The sequence below is a fragment of the Mizuhopecten yessoensis genome, unplaced genomic scaffold (assembly GCF_002113885.1).
Source record: "Mizuhopecten yessoensis strain PY_sf001 unplaced genomic scaffold, ASM211388v2 scaffold4631, whole genome shotgun sequence".
NCBI classification, from domain to species: Eukaryota; Metazoa; Mollusca; class Bivalvia; order Pectinida; family Pectinidae; genus Mizuhopecten; species Mizuhopecten yessoensis.
This window is the reverse complement of record NW_018405643.1, coordinates 1,568,763-1,589,668: the sequence shown is the minus strand read 5'-3', so window position 1 is coordinate 1,589,668 and position 20,906 is coordinate 1,568,763. Positions and strand designations below refer to the sequence as shown.

The 20,906-nt window shown below is 34.1% G+C and overlaps 1 protein-coding gene across 1 annotated transcript in view; it reads left to right on the top strand.

Annotated features, from left to right (window-relative positions):
• LOC110449568 (carbonic anhydrase-related protein 10-like) overlaps positions 1–20,906 on the top strand; it is a 100,845-nt gene that overhangs the window by 66,979 nt on the left and 12,960 nt on the right. The window contains exons 3-8 of the mRNA XM_021496518.1: positions 2,605–2,744; positions 8,391–8,582; positions 8,953–9,048; positions 11,370–11,439; positions 16,535–16,689; positions 18,266–18,385. Of these exons, the coding sequence (XP_021352193.1) occupies positions 2,605–2,744; positions 8,391–8,582; positions 8,953–9,048; positions 11,370–11,439; positions 16,535–16,689; positions 18,266–18,385 (773 nt within the window). The remainder of the gene's footprint in view (positions 1–2,604; positions 2,745–8,390; positions 8,583–8,952; positions 9,049–11,369; positions 11,440–16,534; positions 16,690–18,265; positions 18,386–20,906) is intronic.

Genomic DNA, 20,906 nt, shown 5'->3' with positions numbered 1-20,906 from the left:
ATTGAAATTGTAGAATGAACGGTTCCTGCTGTGTGTTCAGTAAAATACAATCGTTGCAGGAGATGTAGGCATTATTGTATTACCTCCAGCTTCATACGTGTATTATACTGAACCAATTTGTGAGTATTAACATGTTTATAATACAATTAACTTAACAATACAAAATATGCATCTGATGATTGAACAATCCTGTTTCTAATTCATTGTGTAAATATTCTAAAGGTCATCCTTGCCTGAAATCATTAGAATACGCCTTTGTGTCACAACATCAGTTCGACTCCCTCTTATTTAATTAAATCAGATCGCTGTGTAGTCTACAAACGCTAGTTTAAAACCAATAAAAGCAATGTAAAAACGGACCGGAGAAAACGGCGCTCTTCCCTCACTTCCGGAAAGAATTGATTTCCTTTTTGAACGGATGCCTGGTATATTGGTGACGATAGGACTAAATGAAATTTTCATTGCATGACAATATTCCACTTAAACCATGTGATATGCGTTATTTGCTTCGTTCAGTTTGCCATATACTGACAAATGACACATCTTTTTGGGGGGTATTTAAAAAGAACAATGCATAACATTGTGGGAAAACAATTGCGGTAAGCCTTTTTCTTAATATCAACGAAGGTTATTTATAAAAGAACAGATACACAAAGTCAATTTATGATATTGACGCCACTAAAACATTGGATTCCATTTAACTGACAAAGCGCATTTTCACACTCATAAAAATTATCGGTATTTTGTTACACTAAAACAAAAAATCATATCCTCCTTATATGTGTGTCCTCTTCTTAGGAGACACTAAGTGGAGAACAGTGTTAGAACTACTGTCAGCACATTCTTTCAATTTTCTAATCTCCCTTGCCTAACCATGTTGTTTCTTTTGGCATTTCAAGCTTACCCGTTGTCTAATGCAAAACTGAGGTGACGATTAAGGGGTATTGGATTACACAGAAATCAGTTTTATCACGATTTCAAATACTACACATAACAATTAAGACGATATTGAGAGGTTATGTCGATATTTCACTGAAAACATTGGTTCCAAAGACGTGGTATCAATGCTAAACATAAAAGGTTTTTTGTTGTTGTTGGTTTTTTTATACAGTAGTTGCAACAAGTAATGTTATCTTTTGTCACATAAATTGTTAAATTGTCCAATATACCCTGGCGTGTGATTAAATTGATACTGCACTCTTAAGATTACATATTATCGACAGGACACCATATATGCCAGCGGTAACACTTCATTATTGCATTAACCAGGACGTTAGTGACCTTTATAGTACATCAAGTGCCTTGTTGACTTCTGGATACATTTATTTTCAAAGGAGTGTTTTCACAGTGACATCGCTCCTACGCTGCTCATGATGTTTTGGAAAGTATTTTGTAGTAGTTTCCTAAAACACTATGAATTGGTTAACAATTATCACGATTTCCAACAGTCAACCAAAGAAATTTACAGACTTGATTTCACACATAATACGGAACGGCAGTCATTGACCTTTGGATGTTTAACACATCTGCAAGACGACCTTTTTCCGGATTCAATTCTATCATCATCTTTTATCGATTTTTGAAATTTCCTTTTTTTTTCTTTTTTTTTTTGGAAACTGTGTTGTTCATAAAAATGAAAACTCTTTGAAATTGCTTAGAACACATCCATAAATATATTAAAATAACGATGTTTGCATATTTAATTATCTTCTTATGTAATCGAAGTTAGTGATACATGTATAAGGGTTGCTATCTATGTATCTTAAATCTTGTTTGAATAACATTATGAATGCACATTGAATAAAATGATTAATTGAATTCCACCAACACAAAAAAATGAAAGTAACAATAGTCTGGCGATCTCAACCTAAATTGGTAATAAGATATCTCAACTTATGCCTGGTGTAAAACTATACAACAAACAGATAACAGTGAGTTCAACTACAATACGTTACAACAACCTAACTCTTAACGCGATCGATAAACCCACTAATGGAGAATGAATTTAAATGGGAGTGTGACATAAGTGATCTTCTGATTTATCATTAACTGGTAATTGTTTCAAATTATACAGATGATACCGTCCTTATCTTAGCGAAATCCTTTCTCGTTAACGGTTCATTATATCTGAAAAGCTTTCCTTTCGCTTTCGTTGATATTTATGGATTTTGCCGGTGTTATTATATATTGCTATCGTTATGCAATATGGTAACACTTTTCTGTGTGTCAGTGTATATATAACCAACTATCAGCTATGCTCCCTGTTAGCACCTCCTACTCTCCTGTGCACTTTTATTTGTTACAGATAATCTATTTCGGAAATCTATTATGATATCGTGCCTTGCCAGCACAATAACCTCCCCTTGTAGATAACAGAATGAGGAATAATGTGCTGATTCAGGGCCTTGCTTCCACAGATAACGGTACAGCAGTGATGTGCCGACTCAGGGCCATTATTGATGGCGGTCCCAAATGAAACATTACGACAAAAAGTCCTACTGCTAATGTGCTTTTTCACTTAATGCTGAGACATTACCTCAGTAAAGCTTTCCATTAAATTTCTCTGCATAATACATTTTCTACATTTCTCTTTTCTTTTTCTAGGACCGGGTTTCTGGGGAACGATGAACAAATTAGAATGGAGCATTTGTCACAGAGGAAAGAACCAATCACCGGTCAACATAGTTCCGGAAGGTTTACTGTTTGACCCTGGACTAAAACACATACAGATATCGGGCAACAAGGTTAGCGTAAAATAAATAACTTTATATAAACATATATATTGTTAATCTAAAGGATATACCTACCACTGCCATAAACTGTTACTATGCATTGGGACCTTTTCGCCATGACTATAGCTCTGTTAAAACGTTTCTGAAAAGAAAACCATAGCTTTGCAGAACATTGATATAAAATAAAAAGTGGTATCCAGTCGCAGAAAGAACAATCATTCAATTAAAATATAACTTTCTTTCTAATCCCAGCTGAAATCCCATACTTTACATAACATAAAGACACATTTAAACACAAATGTGAAATTTAAATGGAGGTTTCAGGTAATCTTATAGCTGTATAACTTAATAACACGTATCATGTAGCATTGTCTTTGACGTCATCTGCAATAAACACATGAAACTATGCAAAATATTGTGCTAAATATTTGACTTCGGTTAATTTGTTTTCAAATTATCCACCTGTTTAATTGAAATTAAAACTGTGTAAAAATATTCCTTATCATTCCGAATCGGACATGTTAGATAGCTTTTAAAACAAAGGAGAGAGTTTAGTTTAAATCGATAAGAACATCGCATTTGTTAAAGTGAAAAGTTGATATAATCAAAAGAGAGAACACTAGAACGATTAAGTATGCTGATGCAAAGGCTCAAGTTGATTTTACATTTTCGAGGATGAAAATGATAAAATACATTCACACCACAGCGTCAGTTAACTCTTTGTAGCTGAAAATTAACTCAAAGTCAAATCGGAGTAAAACAACAGGAACTGAGGAGAAATCAACACGAAAGTGGTTACGTAAGGAATCAAACTTGGGGGCGGTGTCCGTTACATGTAATGGACAAGGGGTAGTTGTTTCATGCATCACGAATGTCACCTCCTGTTGTCTCTGTCATCAAATCAATGAAAGCACATAGGTTAACAACAGTAAAGGACACGAAGGACTAGCTTTGTCTTTAATTTATAGACGCTGGTTCTCTTATTTACAGATTAGGTATTGATTTAGATCATAATTTTCGTGCAGTGTAGACTGATGCTCCTCGTGTAGAAAACCTTGGCTTTCTTGGTCAACAAATCGGATTTATTTGAAATCAGCGAACAACCTCTGGAGTAGCATATAAGCACGTTAATAACAGACGGAGGAGAACCGACTTGTATGTTATTACGGCAGAAACGAGGGCTCAAACTCGTAATAATTGGCAAAGAATTTTTAGAACCAAGCATGTTATTTGAAATACATTTTCAGGCTTATGGTTCTCTAAAAAATATCCACACTTGACTCCTACCTTTAAGTTTATACTGAAGCAATATCAAATTATACTTAGATAGATCTTTATTGACGTTAGTATGGTTTAGAGTTTGAATGTGTTTAAGATGAACAAGAGGAAGATTAATTGTTATTTGTAAAGACAGTGGCACGATTGAAAGAAACAGTTCTGTAAAGTCAATCTCAATCTGTATCATTAAATAATTAGAGAACAGATCATTGCTGTCTCATTATATCACCCATAACGTCATGCTACCACAATTGGTACAACTTTGACAGTTTTTGAGTGATATTCAAAGATTCATATCTTGTATCTGGAAGGTTTCTTTATTGATTTTCAAAAAAAGTTTTGATTCTTAGTAATTTGTTTTTTTACAATAGAACGCTTAACTCACAGTGAGATTTCGTCCGGTTCTCGGCCATGATTAGTACCTAAATCAGTAATCATGTCAGGCTATAAAACTTATGTTTATTTTTAAAAGTTGATGTGCAGATTTCAACAAAATGCATTGCTTTTATAAATACCTTACTGAACTACAATTGCATAGATACACCTTTATATTATCCGGTTATCAGGAACAGATATCAACATTTAAACATGCTTATAATTTACCCTTTCAAAATCCTTCAAAATTTCGTCGATGTACGTTTTACTGGTTTTATGATATGTTTACTTTGAAGGTATTGTGTACTCTTAAATGCTAAAATGTTCTTTTAAAGTACCATTCGAACCATTTTCTTAACATGTACAAATTGTGGTAGTGTGGCGTTAGATATTGTTCATGAGATGTAAGCATGCTAACAATCATTGTCCACACAAGTACCGCTATGTTATTCAGGTGATACTATGTACAGGCCAAGGTATAATTGTTGGAAACTTTGCTGTATTGTTTTCAAGGAAGACGATAAATAAAATTATCATTAATGTACTAAAGTATACCCCCTATCGGTAGCATGATAAATTAATTATCATGGGTTTTCTGTATGAGACCACTCAAGAAGTTGAAAACGACTTGAGAATGTTTTTTCCCATTTGGGAATGTATTTTCTCAAAAAAGAACGTCACCACGCGCAATGTGACGTCCTGTATAGGAAATGGTTTTCACACAAACTGATTAGCTTATGAAAATGGTCAGTCATAAACAAATCAAAAGATATTGAGGGAAAAAAAACACTATGGTAAGCGTAAATGGGCATATGGAGAAGCTTGTGACGATAAATAGTTTGAAATATATCGTTCTACATAATTTTGAGGTGCCTAGTATTCCTCAGCGCAAATTTTCTTTTTTTTACGTTTATCACAGGCCGATGATCTCGTTGATCATTTAAACTAGAAGCAAAATGGGACATGTGTTATTAGGTTAACTTTTTATGAATGGAGAAATATATTAGTTAGTGGTATATAGTGATAAACAGCATGTCAAAAAACATTGTCAGGGTTCGTCATTCGAACAATTTTCTCATCGCGAGCACGTGGATATAATCTCGAGTCCACCTGCGGTGCTCGCGATGAGAAAAGTATCTTTACAACAAAACCCGAAAAAACCAGCGTAAAAATCTATATTTCTTTAACAGCATTGTCAAATAAAATGGTTTCTAAGATTTGCAATCTACCCAACCTCCGGTTTCGCTCATTTTCTCAACATGACATAAACATGAAAACTCAGTTATCAAATGGAATCTGATGCTGAAATAAAAACTACAATTAAATGCTGTCAAAAAAAAATAAAAAAAAAATTGTTAATGTCGCAATGACAAGAAATAGAGAGAATATGTTGGAGTATAATGACACGGCACACAGTAATGCGACCTCCGTTTACTCGTTGAAAATAATTGACGCTTTGGACACGCATCTGGTCGGTAAAAGTTCAGAAAACTGATTTTGTATTTAGGTGTTTAATAGCACGGCAATCTGTACTTCAAATTGCATTTACACATGACGCTAGAAGCCCCCATGAGTTAGCCTTTCATTGGTCTAATCTCAGATATTGTCTGATTTCAATCAAATGTACGTGGGTGGTTTATTTAACTGCAAACTCTATAGCAACTTCCATTTAATTAATGAATAAGAAAACCACTCAAAACTGGCTTCTGATAAGTCAATATTTTTACATATTATCGATTTCGATGTTATGTTTTGGTATTTAGGTGTATTGTTGTATAGAGGTATCTTACTACGTCATCATTTGCGATATTGATGGACGATTTACACGAAGCTGACGGTCCAAATTTCAGTTAGATCTTGTTTTATGTACTTTCTACATCTTTTAGTAATTTGCATCAATTTCGTTACACATGCCCACGCCTATATCTCAGCAATATACCGGACCAGTCCCTTCAATGTAGTCGCCAATAGACGGAGTCCGCGATATCTCCTGTAACGTCCAATTTAATAAACAACACACCAGTTTATTACTCACCGATATAGGGATTGACTGATGTTTATTGACAGGTAATCTACTTATTACACACACCTTTTAACCTCCATCAAACTCGGTATATTGGTATTTATCAATGGTCAGGGAAATGATAATTTTCAAACGGTTAATAAGTCACGGTATCTACATTGTATAGACCTGAATAAATATTGATACTTACTTTATTATATGGTATTCACACTGGATTATAATGTCTCTGAAGTAAAGATCGGGTTCCAACAAACAATACCTTCTGATTAGATAAGAAACAATATTCCTATGAGTTACAAGCGATGTTGGACTGTGATATTTAGCTTTTTAATCTTGGTTGTTATGAGGCTTGTTTTGTATAAGGTTATAACCCAGGTACAGATTTCAAGAACTAAATGCCTATAACGTCAATAGATAATTCATGAAGAATTTAGTACGAAAGTCACGCTGTTGTTCACAAATTACTTTCCTGTTCGAGTTTCACAAACATTTTATGTCTTTAGTTCATGCTTTTCAGATTTTACATACTTTAGCAATGCTTTTCGAGAGAGAAATTTCAGTCAATTGTTGTCATACTTAAGATTTTTTCTTGAAACAATTCAATAAGACTAGTGAACTGATACCGGATGTATAACTTCCACGAGAGATGATATAATGGACTTATATACTGGCGTGAAAATAGTTTATGTCACCCGGTATATTGTTGCAATGTCACAATATACGCCGTATAACAATGACGTTAAGCATTTTATAGCGTAATGTTATGGTGATTTGACTGCTTGTTTAAGGGAATTAAACCATATAAATCGAACTTTATCGAGTTTAATGTGTCATTGTGTCAAACTTAATAGGGTTTTATGGTAGATATGACAACGAGCCGAGGGAGACTCGCGTACGTCGTTTACAGTATAGGTACACAAACGACGGTCCAATAAAATAACATTAAACACACGTTGTCTTGGTAAGAGAAGAATAAAAAAGTAGTAACATCAGATTGTATGTTTCCCTCGTGAGTCTTGAAACAATAGGAAATGATGGACAAATATATAGAGTATGTACATATAGCGATAAGTACATATCTGTGAAGTACATATGACATTCATGACTTAGTTTAACAGAATTATCTGCGTATTAAATCCAAAATATTTAAGCATTTATATAAGAAGAAAAATCAGGGGAAATTATGTGACTGATCATAATATAAACTGATTCAATGACTGCGTTCATATTACAACATCCAATTCAAATATGGCCGACCTGGAGAATAATACAGGAGGGATTCCTTTCTGACTTTAATTGGGATTTTTGTAGAAACCACGTGTTTATCACGAGCTATCACTGGCGACCCACTTAGGTCCTCACCGAGTACACATAGTTGACATATTGACGCCTGACTTACTGCTCTTTGCTTATAATGTTTCCAACGTCTGTGGTTTAAGTGCCTTCGCGTTTATTCTCTCGTACCTATTTCTGATTCTAATGTGTCCCCGCGTGAGCTCTTGTATGGTTTTTTACGTCATATAAGTCCTCGCAAGCTGACGCTACGGGACGTTACTTACTTTCATGATTTCCCTATTGAACTGACACTGTGGAAGCGTTTAAGAGTCTAATGTTCACCCTCGTGAGTGGATAATTTTAAAGTGTTTTTGAAACCCGTATTCACACTTCTGAGCTGATTTTTAATATTTTAAAATTTCCATGTTTGCCCTTATAAGCTGTCATTTTGTAAGTGGTTCGAGTTCCAGGTTTGCCGTCTCGTAGCTATAACGGTATCAAAGGTTCAACAAATACTTTTGCAGTATTTCTACCTAAGTTTCGAAACATTTTCAAACATGACTTTTCAGAAATTGTTGACATTCATTACCTCTGATGAATTCAAAATTGACGAAATGACAATATAATGCAGTAACTGCTTGCTTTGTTTGGCTTCATGCATCAAATTAATTATTTTTAATAGATGCCTCGAATTTCGTTACAAACAGGTGTCGTCGACAATGAACAATCTGGGTAACGCATTGGTACTGTACGTCAATTCGAGTCAGGGCGATGATGTCCTGTTCTCTATCGGTCCTCTCTCCTATACCTATCGTCTTCACCAGATCCGGGTACACTTCGGCAAGGACGACTCACGGGGGTCAGAACACACCATTGACGGGAAACCATTCGCAGCAGAGGTATGCCCGGATTGTTACCGAATCACTTGTATGCCTAGAGGTTTATTGTATATTTTTTCAATAATAATGTTATCAGGCATGTTGTACAAAATCGGCTGCACCAATGTCGGTGGGCTCCCGTTTTCTCCATTCGTTTATTCATTCATTCAGTTTTTCCTTGGTATTTCATGAAATTAAGAAGACCCAATTTCCTTTTTTCATGCTCTATTTTCTAATTCTTGAATTATTAATATTAACGCAATAGTGTAATAAAAGCTAAAAATAAGCATCTCGATCTTTTTCTTTTAAACTATGCCACTTGGCTTAATCAGTTCTTTTCCTTCGGACTTATTTGATTAGGGATCAATTCATTTCTTGATTCTATTTACAGATACAATTCCTTGCCTATAATACAGATTTATATCACAACTTTTCACAAGCCGTGGTGTCCCCACGGGGTATAGCCGCCATTGCTGTATTTGTACAGGTGAGTCATATAAAAGGTATTGATGGCATTATGTCAGGAATTAGCATGATCACTTTATTGGGATAACAAGCGTCCTTCATCTTAAATATTTGATGGGTTCTTGTTCCTTAAAGTGATAACTATTCAATCAGAATTCTGTCTGTGTAACTATTCCTGCCTATGCGAAATGCACAATGTAGGTTTGAAATACTAATTTACCTTTGCTTTGATTTTTATTGGCACTGTTTACATTGTCCATTGTGATAGTTTGTAAACGTTAGTTCGCGATAAAAACGTCGACATTTTACACTTCACTGATCAGGGAAGACTTTCCAATCACACATAACTTATCACACACAAATGACTTTTGGCTTGCCTGTCACTGATGCATTAAATATACCTCACGTCACTGACCACGGACTAGCCAATCACAGATACATCACATGACACACACTGCACCTACCGTTCATACATCACATGACACACAATGTACTTACCGTTTATACATCACATGTCACACAATGTACCTACCGTTCATACATCACATGACATACAATGTACCTACCGTTCATGCATCACATGACATACAATGTACCTACCGTTCATAGATCACATGACATACAGTGTTCCTACCGTTCATACATCACACTCTATTAACAAGCTAGTCACATTTACATAACACAACATTCCATCTGTAAAAATACATCATCAATGTTATAGTTAATACGGGAAAACCCTAATACTGTTATTGGTATGCCAAGCTGACTTTTAAGCGCCCAATTAAGCGAATCATTTAGTTTTACTTGGTTCTAAGTCTAAGAGAAGCTATTTTGCCGTACGTAGCCCGCAGTAAGAGTGGCATCATCTTGTGTTTAGAGTATTGTCAATTTTTTTACTTAAAGTTTCGTACTGCATTATGTCTTTGACAAATTTATTGGAGCATCGAGCTGACAGTAGATGCGAGACCTAAGCTTTTGTAGGACCTCAGTCCTCCGTATGAAAATTTTAACGTCAAGACAGTATTCAGACACTTTTAGTTTGTCTACAATGTGTTCTTATGAAGGTTTTCTGGAATTACTTCATATTGGTTTTGATATCGGAAAGAAATTAAATATTGAAAAATAACATTCTCGGTTCAATGTCACAGTTTCGACACCACAGAATAGTTTGTGGAATAAGCAGTGCCAACCAGTTAATTTAATATCCTCCATGATACATTTTGATGACAATAATTCTACAAGGCATTTCATTTCGTGCAAGCATGTTATACCGTGATCTTACAAGATGGGGGATCAAAGGATTTCTTGTTTAATGTGTTCTTATTGTACAACTATTGTACAATATAGCATATTATATACAGTATAACTATTGTACTATATAACATATTATATACAGTATAACAATTGTACAATATAGCATATTATATACAGTATAACTATTGTACAATATAACATATTATATACAGTATAACTATTGTACAATATAACATATTATATACAGCGTAATATTATACAATACACCATTTGTATATACAGTGTAACTATTGTACAATACTCCATGTTATATACAGCGTAACTATTGTACAATACTCCATGTTATATACAGCGTAAATATTGTACAACATACCATATAATATAAAAGTACATGGTAAATATTGCCCAATATACCGTATTATTTACAGTGCAAATATTGCACAATACTCATGTACTGTCCCCTATTATATGCAGTGTAACTTTTATACAATATACCATATTATATACAATGTTACTATTGTACAATGAAGCATAATTATACATTGCAACTTTTGTTCAATAATACCACATTATATACAGTGTAACTATTGTACAATATACCATCTGGTATACAATGTAATATCGTAGAATATACCAAAATATGCATACATTGTAACTATTATACAATATACCATATTATACACCGTGTAACTATTATACAATATACCATATTATACACCGTGTAACTGTTATACAATATATCATATTATACACAGTGTAACTATTATACAATATACAATATTATACACAGTGTAACTATTATACAATATACCATAGTATACACAATGGTACTATTATACAATATACCATATTATACACAGTGTTACTAGTGTGCCGAACCATATAAGGTCACCCAGTTTTCCTACTACAGTTCAACAATTGTTCTATATTATAACGTATATGCAGTTAAACTATTAAGCATATCATTTACAACACATTTGTTAAAGGATTTTTCAGTATTCTATACATCATAATTATTTACAATATCCTATAAATTTAGCTTTTACTTATCGATTTTATCATCTGGAACATCTTCTGTTTCTTTTTCAGACGAAAGGAAATTTAAGTCATCAAGAATTAGAAAAAATAATTGAAAATATAGAAGACGTGCGGTTTAAAGGTAAGCCATCGATCTTATTGTTGATTTCACTGAACTCTCTAGTCATCACAAAGGCATTTAAGGAGGCGATATACGCTGGTCCATATACATGTAAAGAGGATATATCATTGCTTTTAATATACGTGTTGTTGTTGAAATGAACTATTATGACCATTTAGCACTGCAGCCAAACCACTAGATAATTCCACTGTGATTTTTCATAAATGCAGTAACATCGCCTAAATTCCGTATTGGTTAGAACTAGTTTTAGCGGAATTGAGGAAGGGTTTCTAACGTTGACTCACTTGACCAGGTAGCTCCGTTCGTTAAAACGACACTAAATTAACACTTTCAGGTTCACCTTGAATATTGGGTTAGGGTTAGGGTAAGGGTTAGTCCCTATTGTTGGGTACGTTTTGTTTATTTCACTTTTATTATTTTTTCATAAAAATCCCAAAAGGATGTTTTGTCTGAAATGATGAAGCAAAGCTATAGTCATACGGGAAACACAATTTCCAATGCGTCGTTACAGTTTTCGGCCGTGGGGCAGGAATCATTCTGTATACACGTATCAAGATTATTGCAGTTATCACATATGTGTAATATTGTTATTGTTACGTTAGTATGAATAAGACTATATTTGTTGTACTCGTATTGGTATGATGTTATGATATTTTGTGTTCTGGTAAAATGCTTATATCGTTATGTTGATAGGACTTCGACTTAATTTTTGTAGTGATTTCGTTATGTTGGTATGATTGGGATTTTATTTGTGTAGTGATATCATTATTTTGTTTCAAGTTCAAGTTCTTTATACTATTGAGCCTTTCGACTCATCGGTCAAAAAGTAACAATTTTAATGTTGGTATACTTCTGCTTAAGTTTTGAAGTGATGTTATTACCGCCGGTTGCATTAGGACTATATTTTGTGAACTGATGCTGGTAAAATATGTGTTTTATAATTAAAAAAAAAAAAAATGAGGTTTTCTTTTTTTGCAATGCAACTATGGCTTGTGCTTTATACACGAATGAATTATAAGTAAATTCAAGTAAATTCAACATCAACAGACAGTTAGAAGAAGGCGTCACTTTTCCCAAAACAATCTCTTTTGTATATCATTGAACAAACATGTTTATTTATTTCAATATGTTGCCATGGTGACGGTAAATGTTCAGGCGCCAATACAAAGATTGATTATATTCAGAAAGTTGTATGTTATCGCAATGAAAATTTCAATTGAAAGTTTGCATGCTCTTCTTGGTTTTCTGATATTTAAAAACATAGATTTCGCAAGCTTAAACATGTTAATAAGTTGATAATGGCTTGAATGATTAATAATTTCACATCCGGGGGCTTTGTTGCACTGAAATCCGTATCCTGCACAAGCTTGTAATTATAGGCGACATACTTAATGGATAGACATGGTAACTATCAAGACACGTCTGATTTTAGTCATGCATTCTATATATTCATTATAAAATATGAATACGGAGCCTGTGATTCAACGATCGCTCATTGGGTTTGTAATCAAATAAAATAACAGCTTTATATCCGTTATACTACTAAAATGAGAGTCAATGTACTGAAAATTGTCTCGTGTAACTGTTTTATTTTTTAAATGTCAAACATTTTAAAACCGATTTTTTAATCCTGGTATCAAAATTCTCTTCAACATTATCATGACGATAACTTTGTTAAGTGAACATTGTTTTCTTACAAACGGTTTTCCCTTGTTGTGTGTTTTTGTTTTAAACATCTTTAATTATCCTGTTTATCTCTTTCAAAATGGTTTTTAAATGGCGACAGCACAGACATTTTATTGCATCAATTTCGCTTCCAAGGCTCTCATTCGGCAGAAGATGTTCATCAAATTATATTAAAAAGTACCCAACACCGAAATAATTGCAACTTAACACTTCATAGACACAAACACACTGGAAACGCATACGGATCTGAAAAAAACCAAAACCTGTTAATAACGCCCTGCTCTGTGGTATATCTGACAAACTAACTAGTCGTCTGCAGAGGATCCAGAACAGTGCAGCACGGCTAGTTACTCGTACTCGAAAGAGAGAGTACATCACACCTTTGTAGAGGTGAAATAGTGGTTGAATGCTCAACCCCATTTGTTCTAATTATTTTGGATATCAAGGTGAAAAAAACGTAAACATCAGTCTATGTCAATTAAGAAATCATGCCAGTAATTTAAATTTAGATATTTTCTTTCTTATTCAAACCAAATTGATAACCTTGTCAGTATGTAGGGTTCTTTTGTTGAAGATGTCGAACAACTCTTCCTCAACTGTATTAAATAGTAACCAAAGACAGCTTCTCAACTCGATTTCTGCTAAGGGAGATCATATTCTACTGAATAATGCCTGTTCTGGAAATGATTCGGAGGTATAATGTAGATGCTAGACACATATACTAAATCATTACTCATTCGTACATCACTTTCAAGTGTCTTGGTCGGCTTGTTAACTAGATGGAATGGGTCCGATGACAGAAAAGCGTTAGGGTATGGACATTTTGTCCATGCCCATTTTCCCCACATCACCTTTGTTTGGATTCTAATCACGTAGAGGGCGGTGATTTGCGATACCTTCTCGGTATAACTATTTTTAAGAAGAGCAGATTAATTTCACTCTATGATGTTATTTCAGTAGTAATGTCACAATGCTCCCAGCTAAATGCTTTCCTTGTGACAATTGTCATACGTTCCATCTAGCTTAATGTTTCAAGCATTACTTAGTATCTTAAATAACAAACTTGTATAACGGTGATTATGTGGTTATAAGGACATGAAAACGTGATATTCCTTCCTCAGGTCACTATAACCGCAAATTAATCTGAAAAGTCTATAATTGATCAATAATTTGCGATCAACATAATGTGTATGCACGTTTATTACTTATTGTTTTTTACATTTTGTATTTAAGGCAAACACATTAAAATAAAAAAGTGTAAAAAATACACTGAAATTAGATCAAAGGAAAGAAAACACTTACGTCGGATGCACTCCTAAATAATCTTGTCAGTAACAGGTATAATAAGCCACCGAATGTTGATTCCTCCTGTACTCTACCGATATATTTTTACTATAATGAGTGTATACCCTGTGTATTTTATAAGTGTGAGCCATATTCACATGTTAACAGACAATTCTGTATAACTAGTGAAAACATATATGACCGAGGCATTTTATATAGGGTTATGGCGACTGTATTGACTTTGCATTGTTAGTTTCTACATATACTTTATTTTTCTAAATAAGTGTGGGGGGGAGGGCGGGGGGGGGGAGTGACAGTATTTGTAGTGATCACTGTAAACATCAATATGGCGGAATGGTCGACTTCTGTTTACCAGTCATTGTCTTAAAGTTGGAAATACCAATTTTGGGGAGAACTTATTCGCAGTTAGTTTATAATCAGCTTTAAGTTTAAGTTTCAGTGTAATTAAATCAAGTATTCGCAACCAAATGACACAAAACCCCTGTTGAGTAATGAATAGACCGTCTACCTACAATGTATACACTGTGTATCATCCTTTATACTGATACTGCGCTGGAAAACGTTTCCGGTATTGTGTTGTTATTACACTAATCTCAAACATAGACTATCTCAAACAAGATCGAGTTCCAATATTGATATATGTGTCTCTGATGTAAATTTCTTGGAGGATGGACGTTAAACTGTTAAAACGTGTCCAATGAGTCTGATTCTGTTTGTATTGTGGAAGAGTTACCTTATTTCACGTTTTTGGTGGCGCCTCTCATTTAATTAACTTGTGTAGCCCTCATTTACTTATGTTGTAAAGGGTAGTTCTTTTTCCATGTTCTTATCCGGCCACCGTTATTACACAGTGGTTACCTATTTAACTGTTTGGTGGTAAGGTATATTACAGGATCTAACGTTTAATTAATATTATAACCAAAAGTTCACAGCGTCAATAATGCTTCCCTATTTTAACTCAAGATCACGATTTTATTTTTAAACAATGGCATTCTTTTATAAGATTCATTAAGTTTTAATTTTTGAAGACATCTTAACCGAAATGTAATAGTTCCCTTATGTAACAGTTCACCTGTATGTTAGTTTTAAATATCAGTGTTCAATATCCATAGTAAAAATTCAGAAATATAGTAACTGTTTTTTTGTATCAGTTTAAAAAACTGTGCTGACTGACACGTAATTCCTAATAACAAAAAACAAACTGTTAATTCTACATGCGGTAATGTGGCTATTGTTAACAATACACACTAACAATAACATACAAAGAATTGAAAAACCTATTAAAAAAAAAAACTTGTTGCAGAAAGACAAAAAAAAATACTTAAGTACAAGGTTTATACATTTCGTTCATTCAGGTCGCATCAGTGTTGTAAAGTCAAAAGAAAACAAAGCTCGTTGAAGAAAGAAAAAAAATATACTTAAGTACAAGATATAGCCATTTCGTTCATTTAGGTCGCATCAGTGTTGTAAAGTCAAAAGAAGAAAAAAACTCATATCAAAAATGACCCCAAAACCTATGTATAAATAAAACGAAACGAAAAAGATCTTATAGAACTCTTTACAATTTAGCAAAAAAAGCGTATTCATCATTAACTAAATTTTTCATATAAAACGTGGCAAAACCAAATGAAGCAACCAGTTCATTGCCCGTCTGTACACGTCGGCCACCAGCAGATTCCACCATCTCTTGACATAATATCTCTAGATTATGAAGTGATTAAGCACCAGATATAAAACATGTTTTATATTTAGAACGGTGCTAAATAGTCACTAAGTTGCGTCAAACACTCTCACGATACGCTTTTGGATACGGCAAACCTGATCCTGTCGTAGAATATGTGAATTGTTTAGGATATGGTCTGTAACTTGGCGTTTTAATGGGATAATACCATAAATAAGGGTTCGGTGTACTCTTCTACCGACAGACCTCGTGTGTCACTTATAATAACCAGCTTGTGACAAAAGCTATTCAATCTGCACCAATATCTAGTTAATGTAGCTCTCATTTTATTTCTCTCTATAAAACAACTCAATTTCTTTCTGAAATAATGAAAATAAACTTTTTATGTACATAATGCTAACAGTTGTGTCTTTTCGATTTCAGAAACGGTAACGCCTTTAAAAAATTTGTATATACAAAAGTTGATACCAAGAAGTCTTCATTACGTCACATATGATGGTTCTATAACACATCCAGGATGTCACGAAACGGTCACGTGGATGATTATGAACAAGCCTATATACGCAGGATCACAGCAGGTACAATAGCATTATATAACAACAGGTAAACCAGCACTATATACATGTACAACAGGTTGATAAGCAACACTTTATTACAAGAAAATTATCGTCGCTTCATAGAAAAAAGTAAAATAACGCTATAATACAACAGATGTTAAAAAATACTATATAACAACAGGAATAACAAACAGCATATCAAAAGTTAGATCAGACATATATTGCAAATAGTTAATAGAAACACATTGCAACATATAAATGATGAATAAGTACAAAATATACTTCATACAACAAAAATGTGTAGGAGATAAACAGCGCTTTATTACGACAGGTAAAACAGCACTATATAACAACAGGTAAAACAACACTATATAACAACAGGTAAAACAACACTTTATAACAACAGGTATAACAACACTATATAACAAAAGGTATAACAACACTATAAACAACAGTATATAACAACAGGTAAAACAACAATATATAACAACAGGTAAAACAACACTATATAACAACAGGTACAACAACACTATATAACGAAACGTTTGTTTCAACATGCAAAACAATACAATGCCACAACAGCTAAAATAACACTTAAATAATAACATTATATGACAAAAGGTAAACACATTTATATACCAACAAAGCTGTTAAGTTGTATATAATATATAACTTGGTAAAGCTAGTTATGTGTATATATGTTGTTATTTTTATTACTAACTTATTATAATACGTTACAAACTAGGTGAGAGTAAGTTGTAAAACGTATTTAGTCATTTTTCAACGAAAAAAACTCTGTTATTATGACACGGCGTTCAAAAAGAACACATACTATTGTTTTGTATTGTAGTAGTTTTGCGTCTGATTAATAACCCTTTTTCATACAACATGAATGATATCGCAATTGGTACTCCAATGTTATTCTGATGGTTCTCCGATGAGACCTTTTTGAGTGAAGGGTACTCAAAGTTGCTACAATAAAACTCCATAAATGGGCGATTCCGTGAAACCGATGATCTTATGACATTATTATAGATTCAATTTCGAACGCCGGAAATGTCAGGTCTATCAAATTATGCTGTGGAATTGGTCAATTTGCTCTCGTCGACTCCTAGCGGATTTATGCTACAAATGAAATAGAGAAGCAACCTACAATTCTTACGCCTCTGCAGCTTCTCTACAGTAACAAATACCGAAATGTATATCGTTATAATTTAACAATTGTATACACAAAGTGAAGGCTTTTGTATGGTTCTTGTTATTCATTGAAAAAAAAAGTTTTGGACTGTTTTATTTCCCATTCCTTGATGAAGCGATAAGTAATAATCTAAGTTGGCTGGTTATACACTTTACATATAATAGGTTTCTATTGAAATCGTGGAATGGTTTTTACAGTCGGGTCCAGTAATCAATTTATTATGATTCAATATGAAATAGATTCAATATATGAACCCTTTATGATTATTTCGTACAGATAATAGATATTTACACGAGTTCTGTATATGATGTCGAGCTTTGCCCAAAAAAACTGTTATGTACTTTTCTTTACAGAGTTTATTCTATTAACAATTATATAACTTATTTATATATATTGTAGATTGAAGCTTTCCGGAAGCTGCGTCAGAGTGGTCCTGAAAATCCGATGGCATTCTTTCGAGACAACTTCCGGCCAACTATGCCTGTCAACAGGAGGTCCATAAGAACAAATATAAATTTTGTAAGTGATTTGGTCTTCCAGACAGTAAAATTACACGCCTTTGCTGACGTCTGGGTCCAGTTGTAATTGTTACCGAATTTGAACATGGCAATGGTTTTGTTGATACAATAACAAGCTAGGATTATATAACAAACAACTTTCACTAATATTATTCTTTCTTGTGATGGTGTTGACATATTGAAATGTGAACACAAATAACACATAAAGCTGATGAATTAATCTGCAACTTGATTTGTAGTTGATGCATACTTTGCAAATATGTCTCTTTCTCCGCTTCAAGAAGCACACATTCTCTTAAAACATAATAGGTTGGCATTCATCACTTTGAGTAAAAGATAAATGGAATTATATCATACCATATAATGTCACCTGAGATATAAATACTAGGCAGTAATTTAATTCCATCCTACATAAATCTTACACGAATGTTTGCAGGAACTATAAAACCGCCATCTACTACGAAATTCAAGTCAATAGACAGTATGCATTTGATGGAATGACCTTTCGACAACTAAAGAGAATGTTCGGATAAAAACACACCGATGAAACTAAAATGCACTCATAATATTGTCTATTTCCCCCTTAAGCTTCCAAGGATTTTCTAGACCGAAAGGAATGGTGTTGTTTACTGTAATTAATCGCATTGCAGAGTTTCTGACGTAGCTGTAAGGTATTAAGAGCGCGCAGGTGGACATTTACAAGATCGTCTTCTCAATGTGATCCTCCCAACGGACCCCACCGTGCCTATACCCAGCACGGGAGGTGACGATATTAGAACAGCGCTTCTCAAGTCATGTTATCTGGTCTATTGGATGTGATAGTTGTAAGAAATAGAGCTCTGTGTGTATATCAACCGCTCTAGACCAAACGACTAAGTGGAACTTAGGAGAGCATATGGCAGAGTGGAATGTCGTATTCTTCTGTTTGTTAATTTTCACATTTTATTAGTAGTTGGTGTAAGATAGCGACACAGAGATTAATTTCCATGGTAACGAGTGTCACATAGGGTAGATGTGTCACAGGTTGGCGATTATAGTGGGCGCTAGACTCGCTCTGTTTAAAAAAACGTATCACTATAAGACGGATAATGACGTAAACTCTGGACATCAGTTTAAAGACCTTTTTCACGGCTGAGTTATCCATTGTCGGAACCGAATTTCTCACGGCGTACTGTAGAATTGCAATTACAAGTGTGACATCGGTAGTTGATCACTCCTTTAACTAACGCCAACTAATTAACTTCTCTTTACGATGTATGAGCTCTTTACATTAAGTTCACAGTACAACAGGCCCCGGTTGCTCAGAGCTTGGTAAGAGTAAGCTAGAGATTATGGAAATGTTTTGAACTATGAATTCAGGACGACCAAGAACAACTAATATCATCTAATTGCTATAAATTTGTTGAAGCAGATTGGATTGACGTGTTTTGATATTTTATTTTGCTTTTAAAGCCTTCGATTCATTTTGGTAACAATTAGAGTATTTCACTTACCACTGGGTAAGGTTTAACGACTGTTGAACAAATGGAGCATAGTAGGAATTACCAGGAAACGAACGGACGATAGGAAAAAGATACAATTGGCCTCATATTATGTTTTTTAAGTAATACAGTTATGAATCTGATAATCGATTACATAATTGAAGATAGCAATACAGAGATACATTTCCGTGGTAATCAGCGTCCTAAAGCACGAAATAATTTATAAACAATTGATTTGAAGGACGTGTAAAAGTAGGAGTAGGAAAATGTTCATAATTCGACATGTGAGAATTAACATCTGATAGAAAACTAGAATACTTCTTAACTTTAAAAACGTGTTTGACAACGTGAGCTTTTAAAATACCTCCTCAGAGCAACAGACACTGTCACTCAAAAGTAGTTCATTTTCTGAACAGTAGTTTTGACGACTAATTCCAACAAATCATCTATCACACCGGAATATCATAAGTATAGGCGGATATATGAATTATAGGTCGAGTGGATGTCAAGACTGGCACCATATATAGATATCATATGACGGTAGGTGTCAAGACAGACATCACACTCATAGGTCACGTGACGGAGGATGTCAAGACACACACAACACATATAGGTCACTTGATGATAAAGGTGTCCAGACAGATCAATAGAAGAGATATCAATAAAGACAGAATTTTAAGTAATGCAATAATAATAGCTTATCAGATTAATGCCCCCTAGGGAAGCGAATGGATGATAAAAACACCTATGTCACAGAGAGGGGGGTTAATAGTCGCTTACGCAATAATTCAATGAGGCAACTGTTAACATCGAACCTGCAGTGGTCAGCCATCGGGCCTATTCACAATGATCATCAACATACCAAAGGGAAATAACTGCAGTTTTTCTCATCGGGTAAACTCCTTGCTATGATGTTTACGTATATCGTACACCATTGATTGGCATATTGACTCATGCGGCATTAAGATGCTTCCAAAGTCTTGGTCAATATTGGTCAAATTACGCTAAGAGCGTTGTTGTAGCCTCGCTATGACATCTGAT